Genomic DNA, 21,560 nt, shown 5'->3' with positions numbered 1-21,560 from the left:
TTCTTTCAAAGTCTGCCCTTTGAGGACAAGAAGTTGAAGATCATGTGTTGTTTAGTCTCCAAATCTATACAAATTATTGAAGGCTTGCTTTTGAGTTTGGGCCATTTTATGGAAGAACACATCATTTCTATTTTGAATCAAAATTTTAGAAGAACTTACCTGGAAAGCCCTCATCAAAAATCTATGGCATTTTGCAGTTGTGAGTGGTTTATTTCCTGCTTTGAAGGGGGGGGGGAAGCTGATGAAAACAATAAGGCATTTTGAACAAGTAAATCTACCTTCTCCAAACAACATGTTGAATGCTACTGATGTAAGATCCAGGGGAGGACTCAAGCAAGGTTCAAAGGTTAATTTACCAAGGAAAGAACTGCACTTTGAATAGATCTTTCAGGTCTGTCAGTGAAAATAATAACATTTCTTATCTCATTTTTGTGTTCCTATTTGCAATAACAGCAACAACAACTTAACATGTACTGTAGTTGTTTAATACAAGAATCCTACTTGATCTTAGTGGAGCTCTTAAACTGTATGACAAAACTGAAATATTATTCACCATTGCAGAGATTGCAACAAATCGTTGTCCATTTAAATAAACAACGGAATCTATCAATTCTTTTAAAATGGCACCCATTTTATTCATGGGTCAGAAACATAACACTATTTTGTCCAAAAAATAAAGGATGTCCTTTGGAGGATGCATGAGGCGAAAAAGAAGAATGGGGTGTGTGTTTGTGTGTGTGTGTGTGTGTGTGTGTGTGTGTGAGAGAGAGAGAGAGAGAGAGAGAGAGAATACAAAATTCGCAAAAGGCAACCGAAATCGATGTGACTGCAACTAAACCAACATATTATTATTATTATTATTATTATTATTATTATTATTATTATTATTATTATTTGCATTTTTATACCACCCAACAGCCTAAGCTTCCTGGGCAGTTCACAAAAACTAAAACCATTCAAAGTACAAAACAAACAGTATAAAAGCATGATACAAAATACACATTAAAAACTGATTAAAAACATACCACACATGACCCAGATAACGTGAAAGAAATTAAATGAAACTACGGCCATTTCTGACATGTGCATGTGAAAGAGATTCGGAAAAGGACTTTTTAAACTTCCTTTTGCGTTTCTTACTAGAATCTGATTGTTCTCTGTTATTCCTTTCTTCCCTTGTGGATTTGGGTTGGATACAGGCTTATTTCGAGCAGACCCATTGAAATCAATGGGAATAAAGTTAGCGATATCTGGATCCAACCCAAGGATCCGAGTGACAATAATAACAACAGCAGAAGCAGCAGCAACAACAACAATGTATCAAAAGTTTATGTACAAATGTTTATGTAAACTTTCAATGGAATATATGTGCAAGAATTGTAGGATATATCTCACATGTCACATTAGTAATACGTTGTCACCTCATTAGATCCGTCCAATTTGAGTGCATTGAAATCCAGGTCTTGTTCGTGAGAAAACAGTCTCACCTCATAGTGTTAAACCCCTTAGGAAGAAGACAGAGAATAGTTGGCAGCGAAATCCTATGCATGCTTCCCTAACTTTTCCTGCTTAGATGAATCCTTCAACTAAAGTGCTGGTGTTTTTAATTCGTATCATTCTCAACGATTTAAATGTAACATTCTGACCTTAAACAGGCCCATTGAAAGTGGGCTGCCTTACCACACATTTCCACCTGGTGTAAATAAATAGTGGCGGTAAATCCACCTGGCCTGAAAACATGGGCCCTTACTTCAGATAAGGATTATCCCAGGAAAATGGAGGGATCGTCCCTGCCTGCTTCCGGGACCCCCTGTGTGTCATTTGCATGCACAGGGATGATCCCGGGGCGAAGCGGAGGGGGGAGGCAGGTGTAGAAACGGCCATGGTGTCCCTATCCACCCGAGAGTTCTCCTACACAAGCCGATTGAAAAGAATGGGAAGCAGCAGAGAAGGCCATAGGACATTCCCTTCTGCTTTCTTCGGCCACCATAGGTCCGGACCCCAAATCACTCCGAAGTAGTACTCTGCCTCGGAGGACTCTTGCAGATTTCACTAGGTCTTCACCGCAAGACCAATCGAATGCAGTTAGTTTATGGGCTCTGTCTGCCTGTATATAGAAACGTATTTTTCTTGTGCAGCAAACTGATACACACTTACTTGGGAGTAAAAACCACTGAATCCAATGGCACTTACTTCCAAGGATCCATGTTTCGAATTGCGCTGTAAATGTAGCTCTCCATACATCCGTCTTTTCTTCCAGGGATGCTGCAGGGCAGCGAACCGAGTCGACTTTTTTATTCGTGGTGGTGGGGCGGGACAATCTTTAAAAACGAGGCGTCGATTTTTATTTTATTTTATTTTATTTTCGTCATGGCCAAACTTTCATTCGTGAGCCATGAATTTGCGGCCCTGGGAAGGGAAAGCAGAAAACTCTGAACAGGAACGGCTGTGCGGTTTGAGGGCGAAGTTCTTACACACCTCTCTCTCTTGACCCTACACTTGAATCTATCCTTCCCCATACCAGAAGCCAGGGGCGGAATCTCCACCACCGACCGGGGTCATCCCCTTACAGAAGGAGGCGCAGGCTCTTCGTTTGGATGGGCATGCAATGAGAGGAGGCGCAAAGACACCGAAGGTCTTTTCTTCCGCTCGCCTCCACCTCTCTCCCCGCCCCCCCCCCCCGCCCCTCACAAATAGTGTGCCTGCCTGGGCGGAAACGGGGGGCTCGGCCGTCCTGATTCATATTTCTAATCTTCATTTCCTAAAGATACAAATGGCCTTTTGTGAAATGAATGGTCTTTAATTAATGCGTTCGCACAATGCAGGGGCTTGCAGGGGGATCGGTGCTAGAAAGCAACAGGGGAGGGAGCCCTCCAAAATGGGTTGTCAGCACTGAAGGGAGGAAAAGGCAGCAGCAACAGCAGCAGCAGCGTCGTCTATAGAAAGGCCCCGAAAGAATGCCCACACGTCTCTCCCCATGTTGTCCTAGGGGGGGACCTCCCGTGGCTTGCTGGCTGCAGCCGAGGGTAACGATGAGGGGCACCCATCCGCCATGAAGCGCCGCAGAACGGTTTGCTTCGGCTTTGGGTCCTCTTGCCTCCAATTCGCCGGCCTGTGGAATAGCCTCCTTCATCCCCGCCCTTACACTCACTTGCTTGATCGCCTTTCCCACGTTCCCATTGTCTGGCTCACCTCTGACCCACCCTACCTCCAGGTCTGCTTCTCCTGCAGATGTATAGGCAAGTTGGGGAAAAGAAAGGCGACAACAGCCCAGGGCTGTGAGAAACACAGCTAAGCCACGCACCGATCCAGGTTTCCTGAGAAGTAAGTAAAGCAAGCGAGCAAGCACCGCCCATCGAAATCAACCTTCCTTCCGAACAAAAAAGGCTTTGGGTCTCAGGCGTCTGTGCTACCCCGCCTGTCATGCCATACTGGGGAGGAAGTCTCATTGATTTTTGTGGAACTTTCTTCTAAGAAAGCCTGATAAAGGTTGCCTGGTCTCACGTATGCTTGCTTGGGGGAGTAACTCCATCTCGATTTCGGCCTCACACTTTATTTCTAAGCAGGGGGAAAGCCAATTGGCGTTTCAGTGCAAGACAATGTCTTTGAAGTTTTGTTCAGCCAATGCGCATGTGCACCAACACGCAGTAAGGCATAAGGCGGCTAGGAACGTCCATAGGTATACAGTTTGTGTCTCTGCGTGTGTGTGTGTGTGTGTGTGTGTGTGTGTGTAATGGGGCTCATTTTGGAATATACACATCTAAAAGGGTTGGTTACTATTTGACTTTAGTCAATGAACACACACATACGTGTGTGTGTGTGTGTGTGTGTGTGTAAAAACCTGTGGTTATTTCCCTTAGAAAAAGGGTTTCTTGGACAGCTACAGCTTTCCAGCTGTAACCTGAGAAAATTATTTCTCTTTTTTGAGGGTATTGTTGAAACCACAACAGATACCTGATTTTCAAAGAATCCGCTGGAAAGGATGGGGGCGCGGGGGGGGGGGAGAGAGAGAGAGAGAAGTAAAGACAAATGTAATCAGAAGGAAGCAAGTTTCATATTTCTCTCATGGGGCTTTATTTAAAAACTACAAATGCTTTATCCATACGATTGACTGTTAGGATATTAATTATTTTTTGCCCAATATTCACTTTTATTTTTTAAAAATTCCATAACGTATCCATAATATTCCAGCTGCAATAATCGACATTACATCTTATTAGAAATTGACCCAAATTGCACACGGTACATGAACCTGTGTAGGTGTTTCCTTTTGTTATTTACATCCCAATCCTATACATATATACCCAGAAGTAAATCCCATTGAATTCAGTGGGGTTTACTCTCAGGTAAGTATGTAAATAGTTGCAGTCTTAGTCTATATACATGCTATAAAACATATTTTCAGAAATGGCAAAACATGTAATTTTAACTTCAGCTTTATAAAAAGTACCACTGAACCTTTGTAAACATTTAAAGCAAATACAATTACATCAAGTAGAATTTGTACAAAATCCCAACCTTTAAAATAAAGTTGAATTTTTAGGTGGATTGAAAAGATATTTGGATTATAAACATTGTTGATACTTAAATATAGTTTTGTAATCAGATTTTTGCTGAGATGCTCTTACTCTGTTGTGTACGTGTTTCATTATGATTAAGGCAAAGTACGATTTACTCCCGTTTAAATACTTGGTTACCAACAAACATGGTTTATTTCAGTGGAGCTTATTTTCTTCTCAAATGGTTTAGGATCGCAGACAAGAGTCCCACCGAAACACTCCGAAACTGAAAATGATACATAGAAGTCATTATCATTGATTTCAGAAGGACTTGTTCCACAAAGGGTTTGGAATGGAGCTGCAATTGGCTTCAATTACAAGTCTTTTGACTTAACTAAATTAACTAAACTGTCTACGAATTAACGTTCCCAAGTGCCTCCATAATGTGAGGTCCAGTATCTTCCAGCATGTTTGTCCCAGTTAACCCACCCTACTTTGCTCAACCCTTGCTCCAGTAGAAATCCATTGGGGCTACTCGCCATCTAGTTTACAGCACTTGGGTGTGAAAAATAGTACCCAAAGATGCTACAGCTTCAGGGGTAACCAAAGCCATAGGGGTGGCAGTAATGAAACAAACAAATCAGAATGCATCGCCCCCTCTCGCCACCCCATTTCAAAGGGCATCCTCTAATCGTGGGCTGTTGCGGTTCTCAGTTGAGGGTACCAAGTGGGGTGTTTCTTTTCTTTCCACTCGTTGACAATAAAACATCGCAGCATATGGAAGTCATCGCTTTCAAGGCGTCAACATTTTAGTGCATTGCCTTAGAGAGACGTGCTTTTAATAAGCAGTTCCTGCATTAACCCAAGCCCAGCCCTCATAAAGACTTGTGTTGAGCGGTTGGATTCATTACACTGGAGTAATGGAATGGAAAGGGGGGGCACAGCAGTTACTGATGCCGTTTGCAAGGATTTGGGTTCTCAGCAGAGAACAATGCCTTGGTCAGACTTAAAACAAACCGAGTTCAGAAGAGAAGATCTAGAAGATCACTTCCTTTAGAGCAGAGAAGTTCGGAGGGGTGAGGGGACTATCTCTCTCTCCCTCTCCCTCCCTCTCCCCCCCCCGCCACCGTCGCCATGCTAAATCTATACGTCCCCTCCACCTTCAGAGAGCCAGACACAGACAGACAGAAATAGGTAGACGTAGGTATCTGCTTGTATACTGGGACGTTTTCTGTCTCCATCCCAACGTTATCTTTTAAGAAGTTTGGTTTCATCTCTTTAGAAACGGTCCCAGCTAACAGGGCAGAGGGAGTTTGACAGAGGGGAGAACAAATCGCTGACAAAGAACCTTTTTACGTTTCATCAGCGTTGTTAGGGCGACGAAGAGGAATTTCTCAGATAATAACTCCCACTTCAAAGATTTCTCAGCTCAATAGAAATTGGACCATCCTTTTTTATTCAGCCACAAGGGCTAGCACTAAAGACGACTCGACTGTTTGAATTTTTTTTGTTCAGCGTGTTTATTTTTCCCCTATTCACTGGGGTACTTGGATAAAATAAACAAGAAGACAATTACTGGAACATGGACTTCTAACTTTCCCGGGACCATGGCCCATCGCCCGTGGCCTCAGACTTGGGAGTGTCAAGTTCTGCAGCCCTGGAAGGCATTAAACCTTGATGTGGTGGTGGGGTCATAGGGATGCATCCAATATTAGCCCTACCTAGAGTAGACCCATTGAAATGAATAGGACTTAAGGTAGATTAACACTGGAAAAACCCACGAAGGGCATGACTTTGCTGCACATCTATGCTCTAGTTCTTGTTGGTTTCAGTGGAAGATCCAAGAAATTCAAAAGATCGCACTGGTTTTATTCTTAAAGCTCATCAAACAAAAGTGGAATCCCTTTCTATTTCATTCTCTGACTTCAATGGGGTAGTCACATACCTAGATACATCCACATATAGATACACACACCACACATACACATCCGTATATACATTCAGGAATAAAAAGGGTGAAAAATAACTAAACAGAGGTGCATTCAGACAGGGGCTGGGCCCTAAGGCTGTTGGGAATCAAACACAGAAACATCTCCGTGGCCCTGACAAAACAAAGATCAACAAATCTGTGTACCTATTATATCATAAGCAGCTACATATTGGGCCATACTAGGAAGATGCGTTAGGAAAAAGGGTTGGGTTGGGGGGAGCTGGGGGAGCTCTGTGGCAAACACCAATGTTGTTCAGTCTGGAAGCCACATTGACTTGCTCACGAGCAAGTCTGTTAGGTTGCTTTGCACAAAGTGCGTCCTTTATTGCAGAGCTGCAGCTTGGAAGTAATTCCATAGATTTCCATGGGTGCAAAGGTTTCACTCAGTACTGGTAGCTCGTCTATAAGCGACTCCCTCGCAGCCCCCACGTCGGTCTCTTAATCGCAGCGGCCCAAAGATCCTGCAACAAAAGCTGTCTTTAGAGGGCAAGCCAGCGAGGCACGGCAAAGGGGACGAGATGGAGGAAGTCCATCTCGGAGGAAGAGCAGATTGAATGTATTAAGCTAGCATGAAACCAAAGGTCAGCGCAAATGTATCTTAATAGACTGTCTCGAATGGAGTGTGCCTCCTTTTCAAGGGGGCTTGCTATTGCTCCGCTCATTACCATAGCGATCCTAACGTGGCATGTTGATGCACCATAAAGCTCACACTTTCACCCTCGCCCTCCCCCCCTTGCCCCAAAATCAGAGCCTTTGAACAAGGCCGGGCTTGATTAGACCTTTCTCCTTTTCTTTTCCCTCCTTCAAACCCATTTCCTCGCCTTTAGAAAAGTCGCCATCAAATCCCAAAGGCCGTCTCTGATCAGGGCCCAAAAGAAGAGAAACAAAAGTGAACTGACGGGCGGCGATTCAAGCGGCCCCATTTTTCTTCCTGACATTCTTATCCATTCTGATTATGGGGTGGAACAAGGACCCCCATTCGCGTGGGGTTTTCTTGTCCCGGAAATTCGAAGGAAAGCGATGCATACTCGACGTCCATCACCAACACAACATACCATACACACACACACACACACACACACACACACTATATATATATATATATATATATATATATATATATATATATATATACACACACACACACACACACACACACACACACACACACACACTGGGGAGGAGGCTTTAAAAGAAAACCGAGCTGGGGGTGGGGTGGGGGGTTGTGGTGGAAAGAATCTGTTAGACCTAAATATTATGTCCTTCATGAAAAGACTGGACTGGCTCCAGACTTCGCTTTTCACTCTTTTAAAGTATGACTTGCCTATTGCTATAGAAATCTTAACTCACCATGAAGATTCACCGTTGCGAAGAAATACTTTCATTGTGAGAGCCTGCTTTGATGTCTAAGGCATAAGATGCGGGGCTTTTCAGCTGCTTCTGTCTAGATTACCTTGAGAGCAACGGGATAGACATCTGTAACAAGCAAATGAAAAATTAAAGGTGATTAGCCTACACATCCAAAAACCGCTTCTGCAAAGAAAGAAATCAAGAAGAAAAGAAGGGGGGTAGAGAATGACTGAGTAGAGAGGAGAGAATTCCAACTCCAAACAAGGTGGAAACATCTTCTCCTTTTGCAGATGGCCTCCAAACCTTCACACTTCAGCTGCTTCCTTCTCTAGTTCAGACGGATTAAACAAACAAACAAACAAACAAACAACAACAACAACAAAAATAAAATACTCCTTTTAGTTCCTTTTTAGTTTGTAGTCCTGATAACTAGGACCGGATATTTATTTATTTATTTATTTGGTCAATTGCAATCCTATACTCCCTTACCTGGAAATAAGCCCCATTAAACTCAGTGGGGCTTACTTCTGTGTAGACATGTATAAGATTGCACTGTTAAGGAGGCGATCAATCGCTGAGACAGTGAGCAGTATTGGAGAATCACAAATCCCTCTTTTACCCATGCCAACTATTCAAGAGAGACAGAAAGGTACCCCTTCTTCATAGGAATGTGAATAACTCAATGACAGCAACAGCCCGATTCTCGAGGAGAAGTACCACGGCGTTGCCACTGACTTGGGATGCCCTAGTGGGACGCTGCAGCCCCACTCCCCCCACTCCCCCAAAGAAAAGAAAAGAAAACCTTGATAAAAGAGATTTTTGTTGGTGGTGGTGTGCACAAATGCCCAAGGTGAGTTATAGTTTTTGCATCACTCTCCACTGAATGGAAGGAACTGGCCATGTAGGAACTATTTCAGCAAGAATACAAACTGGAGTGCATTGTCAATATGTCTTCAGATAACCGAGTTCTTCCTCCTTTTGCACTGTCTTTATAGCATCAGTCAGAATCAACTCCAAATCCTAAATATCCTGCCTGCAAGTGCGTCAAATTGAAATATATGGCACTTGCTACAAAGTGGTGCGTTCAGGACCTGACTTAATTCATTGAAACCCATATAGTAATGCCTGGTTCCTTGTCAAACTGGAAAGCTTTTTTTAAAAAAAATCTGGGATGTGGGCAGGGGGGGAGGAATCACATAATATTGATATAAGAGCCATTGCTTTAGAGACCTCTGGATATGTTCAAGATTTTAAACCCATTTTATTTTGCTGTTACAAAAGAAAAATTATTATTATTATTATTATTATTATTATTATTATATCGATTTATTATTTTACATAACAAATGTTGTGGGTTTGAAAACAAGTCCACCACTGGATTTACACCATCGGTTCAGAGAAATCTACACGTCATGAATCCTTTCGGACAATTCAAGCAACTCAGTACAATGACGTCACTCATAGCAACCCCTCCCACACCTCTTCAATTAACATGGATCTCACCTTCCATCCACTAAGGAATCACAAGAACTCACAATTCAACAGAAATAAGTCGGGGAGTGGGGAGGGGAGAGAAAAGAGGTATGTTTATGCATTTAAATCCATTACTAGTGTAAATTAAAATGTACCATAAATCATGAAGCCACCCATGGGCCTGTTTTATTAGTGACAAGTAGGAAGAATATACGGGTGAAGTAAGGGTAGTAAAGAGATTCTTTCCAAAAACGTCAACTGAACTGGTAAATTAATCAAAGTATTTAATTGACCGATTGGTGTACAATTGGTTAACAAATAAATTTTTATAGATACCGATATTCCTTTAAAAAAAAACCACAGAGAGAGAGAGAGAGAGCCCCCCCCAAATAATAATAATAAAAATTAAAACACTGGACTGACAGAATCGTCCAAGAAAAACACCATCACAAGGTACCAGCACCAACGAACGCAGCTGTAGAGCAGCTAGAAATCCGTATTAAAACACTTTGGTTTATTGATACAAAAGGACGCTTTTCAGTTCAAATGGAGGCCTTTGTAAACGTAGGGGAGTAGATGGTCCGAGCAGTCTAGGAATATGGTACATAATAATAATAACAAAAAAACAACTCGTGGAAAGAGGTGGGGGGGGGGGCCGTTCTGTCCTGCGTGCTTGACACCATAATAAATACAAAAGGGGACGGGGGTTAGGGGTGGCTGGGGGAAGGGTGGTGGTGTTTTGTTGTTGATGTTTTTTGTTTTTGTTTTGTTTTTACAGCGCATCTTCTCTCCGGTGGCCTGTGCAGGTTTTCTGATCAAAAGTGATTGGGGGAGGGGAGAGGGGGGCTTGCTCCCCACATCTAGGGCCGATTTCCGCCCCTCCCCCACGAACCGGGCCTCCCGACCCGTCGTCCGCCCAGGGTGAGCCGAGGTTCCAAAACACCCCGGAAAGAACAATGCAGTCTCGCCGGCGGCGGCCAGTCCTACCGTATTGACTTTAATAATTGGGCCGGGGCTCACAGTTTGTATACGCGGCCTCTCCCGGGCGAGGTGACGGAGAGTTACTGGGTGGAGTCGGGATGCCGCTGGTCCCGGAGCTCTGACACACGTACCATTCGCTCAGGTTGGCTGCCGCCTGGGTGGACGAGGCCGCTGCTGGAGGCGGCGGCGGAGGAGGAGGCGGCGGCGGCTGCGGGGGCTCCCGGCCGCAGTCAGACGACGGCGACACCAGCGACGGGGTGGACGACTCGTAGCCCGAGCTGGGAGGAGGGGACTTGCAGTGGACTTTCATGTGCTTCCGCAAGGAGCTGGGGTGCGTGTACGACTTGTCGCAGCCTCGTACTTTGCAGTTGTAGGGCTTGTCGCTCGTGTGCACGTGGGAATGCTTCTTCCTGTCGCTGCTGTTGGCGAAGCGTCTCTCGCAGCCCTCGAACTCGCACTTGAAGGGCTTCTCTCCTGCAAAGAAAGAGGCAATCCAGGGAAACTTTGCATGATGGGCCAGGGTGGGGAAGGTGTGTGTGTGTGTGTGTGTGTGTGTGTATGAGGGGTAATTGGAGGGGAGTTGGGGGGAAGGGGGAGAGGGGTTTGATTTGTTGCAGGTCACAAATACTGTAAAAACCCTTTCTCCTTCCCCCAAGGCCTTTCGCAGCACGGACCTTTGAGGAGACCTTTCCCCTCCAGCAGTGGGGTTAGGCCATGCCCTGAAGAAGCGTCTGGTGCAAATTCATCTGAACAGGATTACTAGGGGAGGTCTCTAAAATTGCGGGGAGGGGGCGTTCACTCAGAGTGAAAAGGAGGAAGTGGGTAGGTGGGGGGTCATCCCCTACAATGCCTCCCTTCCAGAGGAAGGAAGCAGGTTGCTCCTTCCTCAGAAAGGCCTTGAATGAAGATGGAGTGCTAGGCCAAGAAGATGGAGTGCTAGGCCAAGAATTTCCCTTCCCTGGCCGTCTCGTCTATCTCCAACTCGAGGCTTACCCCGCTTCTTTCTCTTGTCCCTAGTCCCCCTCCCCATAGAAACGTTCATAAATGCCCCCTTCCAAGCTACCCCATCTGCCAACCTTTACTTCAGACATGGCTACATGCCTTTCGCTTGGATTCCCTCGAAATCAAAACCAATAACACTCTGGTGCCACGTTTCTCTCTTGTCTTGCACACTCCCACGTAAACTCCACATGCTTCCTTCCAGTCGTCCTCTTTCTCATCCAGGCTCACACACAGTCGAACAAGAGCTCAAATTGGACTTCTCCAGCAAGCTATAGCTTAAAACAGGCATTGGAGGAAATATTGACAAAAAGACGAGGAAATTCAACCCGTTATAAGCTTTTATATATGTCACTGTCGAAGAGCCACTGTTACCTAGCGCAGAGTATATATTTCCCCTAAAATACATTGCTCACACTTCATAGTCTCTCTTCAAGGCAGTTGACGCAGCGTTTTCCAGAACCTGGCAAATAATATGAGATGGACTTTACCCTCATTTAATAATACTTGTCATGATTAAAAATCTAGATAGATCTCGGGCTTGGAAAAGCAGACTTTCTTTAGTTTCACTGTAAGAGTGAGTAGGCCAAGATTTCATTTTCCTATCAAGGATGTTCTGTGCAGACAAGTAACAGACAAGGACAAATTTAGCATGGAGGAAACAGGACCCAGAGTGCATTGAGGTCAATGGCAAAACTCATTGATTTGAACAGTTCTGTATTGGGACCGTCTTAAATACTATGTGCGGGATGCGGTTCCGGGGAAAGAGGGTAGAACTGATAGTGGAGAAGGAAGCCTGGTTTCCAGGAAATCGACTAGAGGGTTTATTATACACCAAATGCTGGATGAGCGAGTTTTCACTTATAAAGCAAAACACGGTGAAGCCACGTGCTTTGAAGTCTCTACGGGGCACGGATGTATTCATTTTGAAAAATCAACAGACAGTGATGCCAGTGTACAAAAGACACGCAGAAATGATAGAGCACAGATTTGACTGGAGTGGGAAATGAAAGCCAAGAGACTGTGTGTTTCTTAGAAGCATATTTAGCCCCAAATAGCAGGGTAAGTATATATGTGTATGAATGTGTCTTTATGTAGTATTCCTTAAACAGGACTTTGTTAAAGAGGCCAGGTTGTCTATTCCGACTTCAGCACAGAGCATATTTTTAAACCACTGAACCCCGTTTAGCGCGTCTATTGAAAATGCGGGCAAAAGTGCTCTTTAAAGGATAGAAGTGGGAAGTTAAACAACTACTCTTTAATAATGATGATGATGATGATGATGATAATAATAATAATAATAATAATAATAATTCAGGGGGGCTGCAGTATTGGACGGCTGTAAATATTGCAAGAGGTTTAAAAAACAAGAAAGGTTCTGGTGGAAATGCAGGTTTTCAAAAACGTTGGTTGCAAATACCAATATCTTAGTCTCAGGCCCGAAGAGAAAACATTGTGTTCCGTATACAAGCCGTGACAAATAATGTTTCCTGTGTACCTGCAAGGAAGGGTATATTTATTTAGTCTACTCATTTTGTCTTGGAATGAGTGGGGAGGGGGGATGTTGGAGAAAAAGAAAGATCATCTATATATTTTGATGGCTCTTTAAGCATTTTAATTATAGTTTCTTGTGAAGAAACAGTTTGACCTTCCGCTGTTCAGCTGAAATAACAAATCACGGGGATGGCTGTAGCACAAGCTAGCAGTAACTTAGGAGGCCCCTGGGAAAGAAGCCCTCGTAAACCCGGCGATCGAGCGAGCGCAGTGAACTGCGGGCAGTCAGGTAAGGCGAGCTTTCTGCAGGTTCTGGTTTATCGGGAGCACCGAAACACGGCCGGCTGCGCTTACAAAACCAAAACCAAAACAACCCTTGAGTATCAGAGACGATCCGAGAAAGCGGCTCTTCATTGTTGGCTGCGACGACGCCTGGTCTGGACGCCTCCAGGATGGGCGCTAATTTAAGAGTGCTCTACGAAAGCGAAGGCCTTCCTCTGTGTAAATATGGATGATTCCAAAGGAAATGCGTTTTAATGCCTTTCTTTGACAGGTTTCTTTTTTGAAAATGGGGAGGGGGTGGACGGGCGGCGAGAATTTAGGCTGGGGGGGGCCGCGGCAGGGGCGCGCGCGCGCACTCGCACACGCACCGCCGAGTCTGCACCGCCATTTTCTCCCCACACTTGTAGCTGTTCTCAGGCCTCGCTCTTGAGCGCAATACGTAGAGCTTGGAGATTTTAGCATAATCCTCCCAACTCTGGGGCTGGATTAAAGTATTTGCAACATTCTCGATGGGGAGCGGGAGAGGAAGGTCTAGGTGGCCAGAGTTAGCACCATAAGTTACACGTTAAAGCAGACCTTTCTTCCTGAGCCTTCAAGCCACGTAGGACATTGTTGTCCCTGGCCTGTTCTAATGGTAAGAAAGCGTTTTTGCTTTCTCCGTCTTTACCTGCATCACATTATTGTGAATTAGGTTCTCTCTGTCTGTCTCTCCCTCCCCCCCCTGCCTCTTCCGCCTTCCCTCCCTCCCTCTCTCCTTCCTTCTCTCTTTCTCTCACTCCCCTCTCCAGAAACCCAGCCCCTGCCTGTCTCGGAAACGCAACATCATTAATATTGGAACAGGCAATTATTTTCTCGTTTGAATCTAGAACTGTCTTCATGAATAATTTGTAGGGAGTTCTATTGCTGTGTCAGAAACATTTGGGTTTGAGAATTTAGGGTTATCAATAGAAAACGCTACACTGTCATAAGGCCTAGAGGGTTCCACTTCCGTCCCTCCCCCCCTCCTCCCCACCCCATGCTACCCCCACCGCCCAACGCAAAAAGAAAGTAATTAACCGGCGAAGTTCAAGTGAAAGCGTTCATAATGTGGGACATTTTGTACAATAAACGCCAAGCTAGCACCCTTCTCGCTGCGCTGATGTAGGTCAAATTTACCAAGAATCCGACCATTTTCTGCTTCATAGACTTCAAAGGAAGAAGGCAGCTAAAGGCCAGTAAAAGTTTGTTTTTCTTAAACACCGTAATTAATGGATTGAACTGTCATCTTTAAAGATTCCCTACCTAACACGAAGATGCCTTGGCTGTCATGTGTATTATCGATAATTATTCTGAATAAAAGAAGTAAGGAAATTTCCCCATCAGATGTGCGGCATTATTTTAAACGTATTCTGGGGGTGGAGTGGGGGTGCAAAATAAAAACAAACAAAACCATACGCCTGCTAAGGCCAATGCATTTTACAACTGCAGTGAGAAGGGGGGGGAATCGTGAGGTTTTAAGAAGATCTTACAACAGGATTATATCGTTTCCTTAGGGGAGTATAAGGTTGGACAGGAAGTGTGCGTGTGCCTGCGTGCAAAAACTGTACACTGGAACGGATTTAATTTTCCAAAAGGGCTTATTCCTTATCTTCTGCAGAGTGAGAGAGATCAAGAGGAGGGAAGGGGAGAAGGCAATAAAAACTACAAATGCTGGCTGCTAAACTAATTCCTAGCGTACAACTTCACAGGCTGACTCCGGAAGTATGAAAACTTTGTAGTTCAAGTCTTATTCACTATAGATGCTTTTGTGACCAATTGAGAACAAACAGAGCTGTTGCAAGGTCTCCTCCCTTAAAAAAAATTGCCTCCCCCCAAAAAAAACCTTAACTAAAATTATCTAATGCTTCTGACACAAACTCCCTTCAGAATTCTGGTCAATGACCTTTCCAAGTGGATAGGCCAGGAACACAACATTGGACACACACACCCCATCCCCTACACGCACCCCACCACACACACACACCACCACCACCACTTCCCTTTCTCTTCCCAGGTCCCATCTTTCCAAACACATAACAGGTTAAGAAGGAAAAGGCCCTTTCGAACTACCCCCACCCCCCAAGAACTGGAATGAAACATTGCAGGCTTCCTCGTCCAAAACAAAAAGAGGGAACCTTGCAGCTGTGCTTTTCTCACAAGGAAGGCGGTAGAAAGCAGCATCCCAGCGACATCACTCAAAACTGCCCGGACAAGTTGCTGCTTCCATTGTCCACACACCCAATTTGCGAGCTTGCACCGAAGTTGGATGTTTTTCCTTTTCCAAGAGTTTTTTTTAACTCCCCCTCCCCTAAAAAACCAGACCTGACTGGTGAAAACACTTTACACTTTTTTGACTCGCATGCGCACACACACACGCACACACAATTTCTGCAAATGAAAGTCCAAAATCAAAATAAACTATTCCTCAGGTTCATAGTCTCATATCAATTAACTAGTATTAATTGCTGAAGGCAGAATTAAAAGAAACACAAACACACACACACACACACACAGCGCAGGTGCAGCAGATAGTTGAACAAAACAGGCATGAAGAAAGACCTTTCCATACTGACCTGTGTGCGTCCTTTTGTGGATTTTGAGATTTTCTGACCGAGCAAAGACTTTCCCGCATCCCGGGAAAGGGCAAGGGAACGGTTTCTCGCCCGTGTGGACTCGGATGTGGTTGACCAGTTTATATTTGGCCTTGAAAGGCTTCCCTTCTCTGGGACACTCTTCCCAGAAGCAGATGTGGTTGGACTGCTCCGGGCCCCCAACGTGCTCCACGGTGACGTGAGTCACCAGCTCGTGCATGGTGCTGAAAGTTTTCGAGCATAATTTTTTGGGAGCCTGATCCACTTCGATCCACTTGCAGATGAGCTCCTGCTTGATGGGCTGCCTCATGTAGCGGAAGAAAGCCCCTGGGCCGTGGTGTGGGGCTAAATTCACGTTCAGGTTCATGCCACCGTAGCCGTGGAAGGAGGAAGCCGCGAAAGGATCTGTCCTGGAGACTGGTACTGGTGTGAAAGGTTCAGACCTGGCATACATTTCTCCAGGTAGCCCCAGTCTTATCTGTCCGTTTAGATGGCCACCTGGAGCTGCATGGGGAGGTTGCTCATGGTGGAGTCCAGTAAAAAGCGAGTGAGTCCCGGCTTCTGCGTGGTGGTGGTGGAGGTGGTGGTGGTGGTGAGGAGCATGGTGTCCGGGGTAGCTACCTGTTGTTGAGACAAACATTCCGTGGTGAGAACTTGCAGAAGCAGCAGCAGCAGCAGCAGCAGCGGCAACAGAATGCTGATAAGGGAGCCCTGGCATGACTGGGACTGTCAGATCTCTGCGCAGGAATAAATCCCTACCTGCCGAAAGCGCCTGGCTTGGGTGAGGGACCGCATAAGGGACGCTGCTTGACGGCGCCGGGCCAAAGGCTCCTGTTGGACTAGGAGCCACCTCACCTTGGCCTGTCACAGCATGGCGGGGATGAGGCTGAGGGGCAGGGCTGAGTTTAAGGGCCGCTGAGTGATGATGATGGTGAGGAGGAGGAGGAGGAGGAGGGTGGTGGTGGTGATGATGATGGAGATGGTGGTGGTGTCCCATGTTTTCTGACCGGAATGGATTCAGCCCGAGGCGGGATTCTGTAGCGCACTCCCCGGGGTGCCTGGGAACCACGGCGTGGGGATGCCCGGCGAAGCCTGTCATGCTCTGAGGGGAGTGGTGGTGGTGGTGGTGAGGATGAGGAGGAGCCCCTGCCAAGCCTGCTAATTGCAGCGCCGTGTTCCGCTTGGGAAGTGCAGCAGAGTCCATTATTGGGCTCCCCCAAAGCCTCCAAGCTCACTGGGTTCTACAGTTGTAAAAAAAAAAAAAAAAAAGTCACCTGACAGCGGGGAGGAGGGAGAGAGAGAGAAAGAGAGAGAGAGAGAGAGAGAGAGAGAGAGATGGAAAAACTTTTCTGAAAGTCCCCCCCCTTTACAGGTTTCCCCCCCCCTCTCTTGGTCAGGACTGTTTTGTTTTGTTTTTTGTTTTTCCCCTCTTCTTCTTGCTTCTCTTCCCTCCTCCCCTTTTTTCCTTTTCCTTTCTTTTATCCCCTTTCCCTTTTCTTTATTTGAGGGGGGTTTGTCCTTCCTTTTTTTTTTTTTTTAAATGCCTACGTGGAATCCCATACGCTTTGAGAAGCAGCAGCAGGACGCTGGGAGGCTACTGAATAGAGCTTCATAGACTCGGCCCCAACCCAGAGAGCTAAACAATCAGGGCCATCGCTGATTGGCCGAAGCTGCCTGACCGACGTCAGTGATGACAGGTCCCCGCTGAAGTCTGAAAAGATTTAGGAAGGGGGCGGGGGAAGGGGGCGGGGGGGAATGAAGAGGACACAGAGAGATGTGCGCGTGCGCGGCGCTTGTGGGTAATTTGCAAATGATCTTTCCCCCCTCCCCACCCTCCCCGCCAGCCCCGGCCAGCGCGCCTAGTTGGTCTGGTGTTTGCCTTTACTCCACGCATTTTGTTTTTATCTGCGTTTAACTGACAGATTAAGGGCGTCTGGAAAGTCTCCCAGGTACAAGCCAAGGGGTCCTCCGCGCCGTTTAAGCACTAATGAGCGGTTGTTGCCAAAGGAGGAGTGAGGCCACGAGGAGGAGGAGGCGGCGGCGGCAGCGGCGGCAGCTCCCGGGAGTCCGGAAAGGCGAGGCTGTCTGCCTGCCTTTCTATGGGCTATCGCTTCCTCCCATCCCCTCCAAGGCCACTGTGGCTTGTCGCGGATCAGCTGCTTAGAAAAGCCAGGCGCTGGGACGTGCTCTGGTTTTCTGACCACTGCACGGCTTGGATCAGGGCTCAAAAGCATTCCGCTCTCCTGCCAATCTACAACCGTCTACACACTCGCGGATTCTTCTCTCTCTACTCCCCCCCACCATCCCTTCCCGCGTCTCTCTTCCCCACTTAGCCTCATAATGAGCAGACGATTTAATGGAGAGCTCAGATCGGTGTCTGCTTCGTCGGCGGAGTGCCTGATTGGCCACCGAACAGCTCATTGTGGAGCGAGCTACCCTAAAGTGTAGTTCGCAACTCCTTCCAGCTTCCTTCCTGCAACAGCAACAACAAAGATGGAGAAGAAGCGCGGGGAGTTTGGGGTGGGGGAGGGAAGGTAGCACATCACACTGGGACTTTCTCAAAACTTCCGCTTTGCGGGAACGGGACACGCGCGCGCGCGCACACACACACACACACACGGCCATCCCAGCCCAGCCCAAGCCAAGCCTCCGCAAGCATCCGCAGGGCAGGAGGTAGGGTGGAGAGAGACTGTCCCGGGAAGGATTCCCGAGACGTTGCAAGCTCTCCTCCGTCTGCCTGCTCTGCCTTTCAGTCGCCCCGGTTGGGAATGAATTCGGAAGACGGGCTCCGCTTTGGGTCTTCCTTAAATCATCTCCTAAATTTCTCTGCCTGCGGGTCACCATTGTAGGAAGCAGGGAAACGGAAGAGGGAGGGTGTTTTGTTTTTTAAGATCGCCATGCCTATCCTTTGCCAGAAATAGACGTCTCGATGGTGTTCTGTATTTTATAAAGGAAGGTGGTGACGATCCCAGACCCGAGGTCCTTCCACAACCAGATGCTTTCGGAGGACCAATTCCTGCCTAAAAACGCACGCACGCTCATTCCTCCCCCTCCACCCACGTTTCCTGACCCCCTGTCCCACCCCGCCATCAGTTGGACTGCTGATTATTTATAGCACACACAAATCTCCAGGGCCCCCGTACCTCACAGAAATGGGTACAATGAGGAAGAAACAGGCTTTGCATACAGAAGCCGCCCTGAGAAGCAGAGCTGGGCAAGTAGGTATTTAGATTTCTGACACTTGTTGGTGGCCCGGAGAACCGGCCCTTAAAAGGGGTGGGGTGGGAAGGGGGTTAAGCTCTCCCCCATTCCCCATTTCCCACGATCGCGACATTTGTTTCTTTTAACTAACTCAACTCTTGCAAGTAAGTGCGGAATTACTCGAGCTAAATCGTACAGGACATTTCAGGAAGCTTACTGCAACTGAAAAGTTTGTTTACCAGTCTCTCTGAAGTACCAGGGGCATCTGAAACATGGTATTAAATCCCTCATCTCTCTCAAAGACAGTCGCTCACATTCAGTAAAAAGTAATAATAACAATCGACTCTTTCTCTTTTTGGTAATGCAACCTCTAGATTCACACGCATAGACTCCTCTGATGCGGTGCTTCTGGTAAAAGGAAAATAAACTGCATGGAAATATATTATTCCTGATTAAAATATTTTTAGGGAATCTTCTTCTTTAAGCCTTTGGGGGCCCTTCCAAGGAAGGTTGGATTCTGACTTTACTGTATCTAAAATATTTCTTTCTTCCCCCATTTAGTGTGATGACATCAAAATCTGGCCTTTACCAATATACCCTAACCCAGGAACGTAAGTGTTACATTAGAGTAAGTATATTCAGGATCAGATGGAAGGGCTACTTAAAAAATAATCAATTAATGGACTGCATTTCTGAGTATATTTTCTCCCTTTATTCTCACTTTTGAATAAAATTTTATAAGGGGCACTTGTTTTAATACATACCAAAACATATCACATTTCAAAAGCAAATGCAAAATATAGGTATACTTTTAAAATAGATTCATATCTGCTTTCTGTTCTGATTTAATAAAGTTCAAAAGTGATGCTCTGAAAACACAAAGCCTTTTTTAACTTACTTCTGTTAATGCCTTGACTATTAGTGAGATCAGTGTTATTAAAGATGCAGTCCTAACACACTGTCTTGAGAGTAAACCCCATTGAATTCAGTATGCACAGGATAGGTTTTACATGATCTCAGATACAAGTAGTTCGATCTAACTGGGTTACTACACGTATCAATACCATAGTCCTAAACTTCTCTACTCAAAATTGAGCTCCATTATCTTTAATGGGACTTACTCTCAGGTAAGTGTTTATAGGATTGCAACCTCCCACGAGTCTTACCAAAGAAGGAAGTATCCATTCACATATTAAATAAAAGCAATTTAAATGAAAGGGGTGAAAAGGTAATGGTGGTGATGATGGTGGTAGAGTGAATTCCATGAGAAACAGGACTTCAGATTCAAGCATAAATATTTCTCTGGCTGATCACCGCAAAATTCAGATCCTTGCACACATTTGAGCACGTTATTCCAAGCCATACAATGCTTAACGCCTTTCAATCACAAAGCCCAAATCAATGATTCCTTTCACTTCTTTTTTTAAATGTAGGCAACATTTGACTATACTCTGAAACAGTCCCAATCACTCAAATGGAAACATTTTTTTTTAAAAAAAAACCATCCCCAGAGACAGAACTAGGCAAACCTCCCACAATTTCTGGGGCTATTCTAAAATTGATAGGTAATTTTTGATTTTGCTTACATGGGACCTTAATCATTCTTGACAAAAGCCATTATCAATCAATGTTAGGTTAAGCAGTAAAATCTGGCAATTTAAAATATTTTTAACTGTTAAATTCTCCTAACATACTCCTAGTTAAGGGCATGGAATCGTGAGCTTAAAATATAGGACACAGACAAATAATTCTCCCAGTGGCATTTCATTTCATTATATAACATAGCAGGAGTTATATTCTTGTTTTGACCATTTTTGTACAGGTTGTAATACTGCGGATAAACTAAAAGACAGCTAAATCAATATTTATTATTATATGAATGCAACACACACACGCGCACACACACTTACTTTTATGCCCCGAGGACCTGAAAAGATGCACATGCTGTAATTAGCTAACTATCCTTACATAACATGTTTACGTAGACAACTTAACCCCCCTCCCCCAGCCGTTCAAGACAACCTTCCCTTGTCAGTCGCTTTACCCTAAGCCAAAAACATTTCACGTCTTTCCTTCCCCATCCCTGACAGCCCCCGAAGGAGATCACAAAAAAGAAAGAAACATTATAGGAAGCAGGACTCTGGCAGGCTGTTACTTACAAAGGTACTGAGAGTGCGGCTTCCAAATAAAGCTGTTTTCCTCATCCCTCCTTACAACCACTTCATCTCTACACACTTGACATCCTTCAATCCTGACAGTCCTCAGTCAAGGGAGAAAACATCTGGAACAGTTTATCAATTAAATAATATCTATCTATATGTTACCATCGGCTGGCTTAGGCCATTCTAAAATATTGGCATGGCTTCTTGTCAAACGCTAATGGCTTTATCCGCTCTTACTTAAAACCCTGAGGTTCCTCACAGGGGTTTCCCCCCCACACTCCCCCCTCTCCTTGCATGAATCCAATGGAAAAGAAATGGCCCATGGTGTCTCTCTCATTATATTAGGTGAAGTTAGTGCTCTCATTCCTAGCATTTGTTGTGTACCTTGGGAGACATATCTGCGTGTGTGTGTGTGTGTGTGTGTGTGTGTGTGTAGACGGAGGAAAAAAAGAGAAGGCGAGAGAGAGAGAGAGAGAGAGAGGGTGTGTGTGATGATGCTAGATGGAGCTGTACACATGAC

At 45.4% G+C, this 21,560-nt stretch overlaps 1 protein-coding gene across 3 annotated transcripts; it reads right to left on the bottom strand.

Annotated features, from left to right (window-relative positions):
- Nucleotides 1–10,057: 10,057 nt before the first annotated feature.
- Nucleotides 10,058–21,133, bottom strand: ZIC4 (Zic family member 4). 3 transcript variants are annotated; one of them, XM_063132129.1, is made up of 3 exons: nucleotides 21,038–21,133; nucleotides 15,660–16,298; nucleotides 10,058–10,767 (listed from the first exon to the last, which is right to left on the bottom strand). In XM_063132129.1, exons 2-3 carry the CDS (start codon nucleotides 16,129–16,131, stop codon nucleotides 10,310–10,312), a joined length of 930 nt encoding a protein of 309 aa, XP_062988199.1. In that variant the 5' UTR covers nucleotides 16,132–16,298; nucleotides 21,038–21,133; the 3' UTR covers nucleotides 10,058–10,309. The 3 variants fall into 3 exon arrangements, with proteins under 3 accessions (XP_062988199.1, XP_062988200.1, XP_062988198.1); XM_063132130.1 differs by lacking the exon at nucleotides 21,038–21,133 and adding an exon at nucleotides 17,226–17,245; XM_063132128.1 differs by lacking the exon at nucleotides 21,038–21,133 and having other exon boundaries at nucleotides 15,660–16,918.
- Between the last annotated feature and the right edge of the window lie 427 nt (nucleotides 21,134–21,560).

The sequence above is a fragment of the Elgaria multicarinata genome, chromosome 8 (genome assembly GCF_023053635.1).
Source record: "Elgaria multicarinata webbii isolate HBS135686 ecotype San Diego chromosome 8, rElgMul1.1.pri, whole genome shotgun sequence".
Lineage (NCBI taxonomy): Eukaryota > Metazoa > Chordata > Lepidosauria > Squamata > Anguidae > Elgaria > Elgaria multicarinata.
Note: the sequence above shows the minus strand (reverse complement) of the source record. Positions and strands in the feature narration are given on the sequence as shown.

Bases quoted from the DNA above. Each gene is read 5' to 3' on its own strand.
- ZIC4 (XM_063132128.1), bottom strand. From the start codon at position 16,881: ATGGACTCTGCTGCACTTCCCAAGCGGAACACGGCGCTGCAATTAGCA. The intron at 10,768-15,659 runs GTCAGTATGGAA...CTTTCTTTGCAG, and splicing joins CCACAAAAGGACGCACACAG to GAGAGAAGCCCTTCAAGTGC.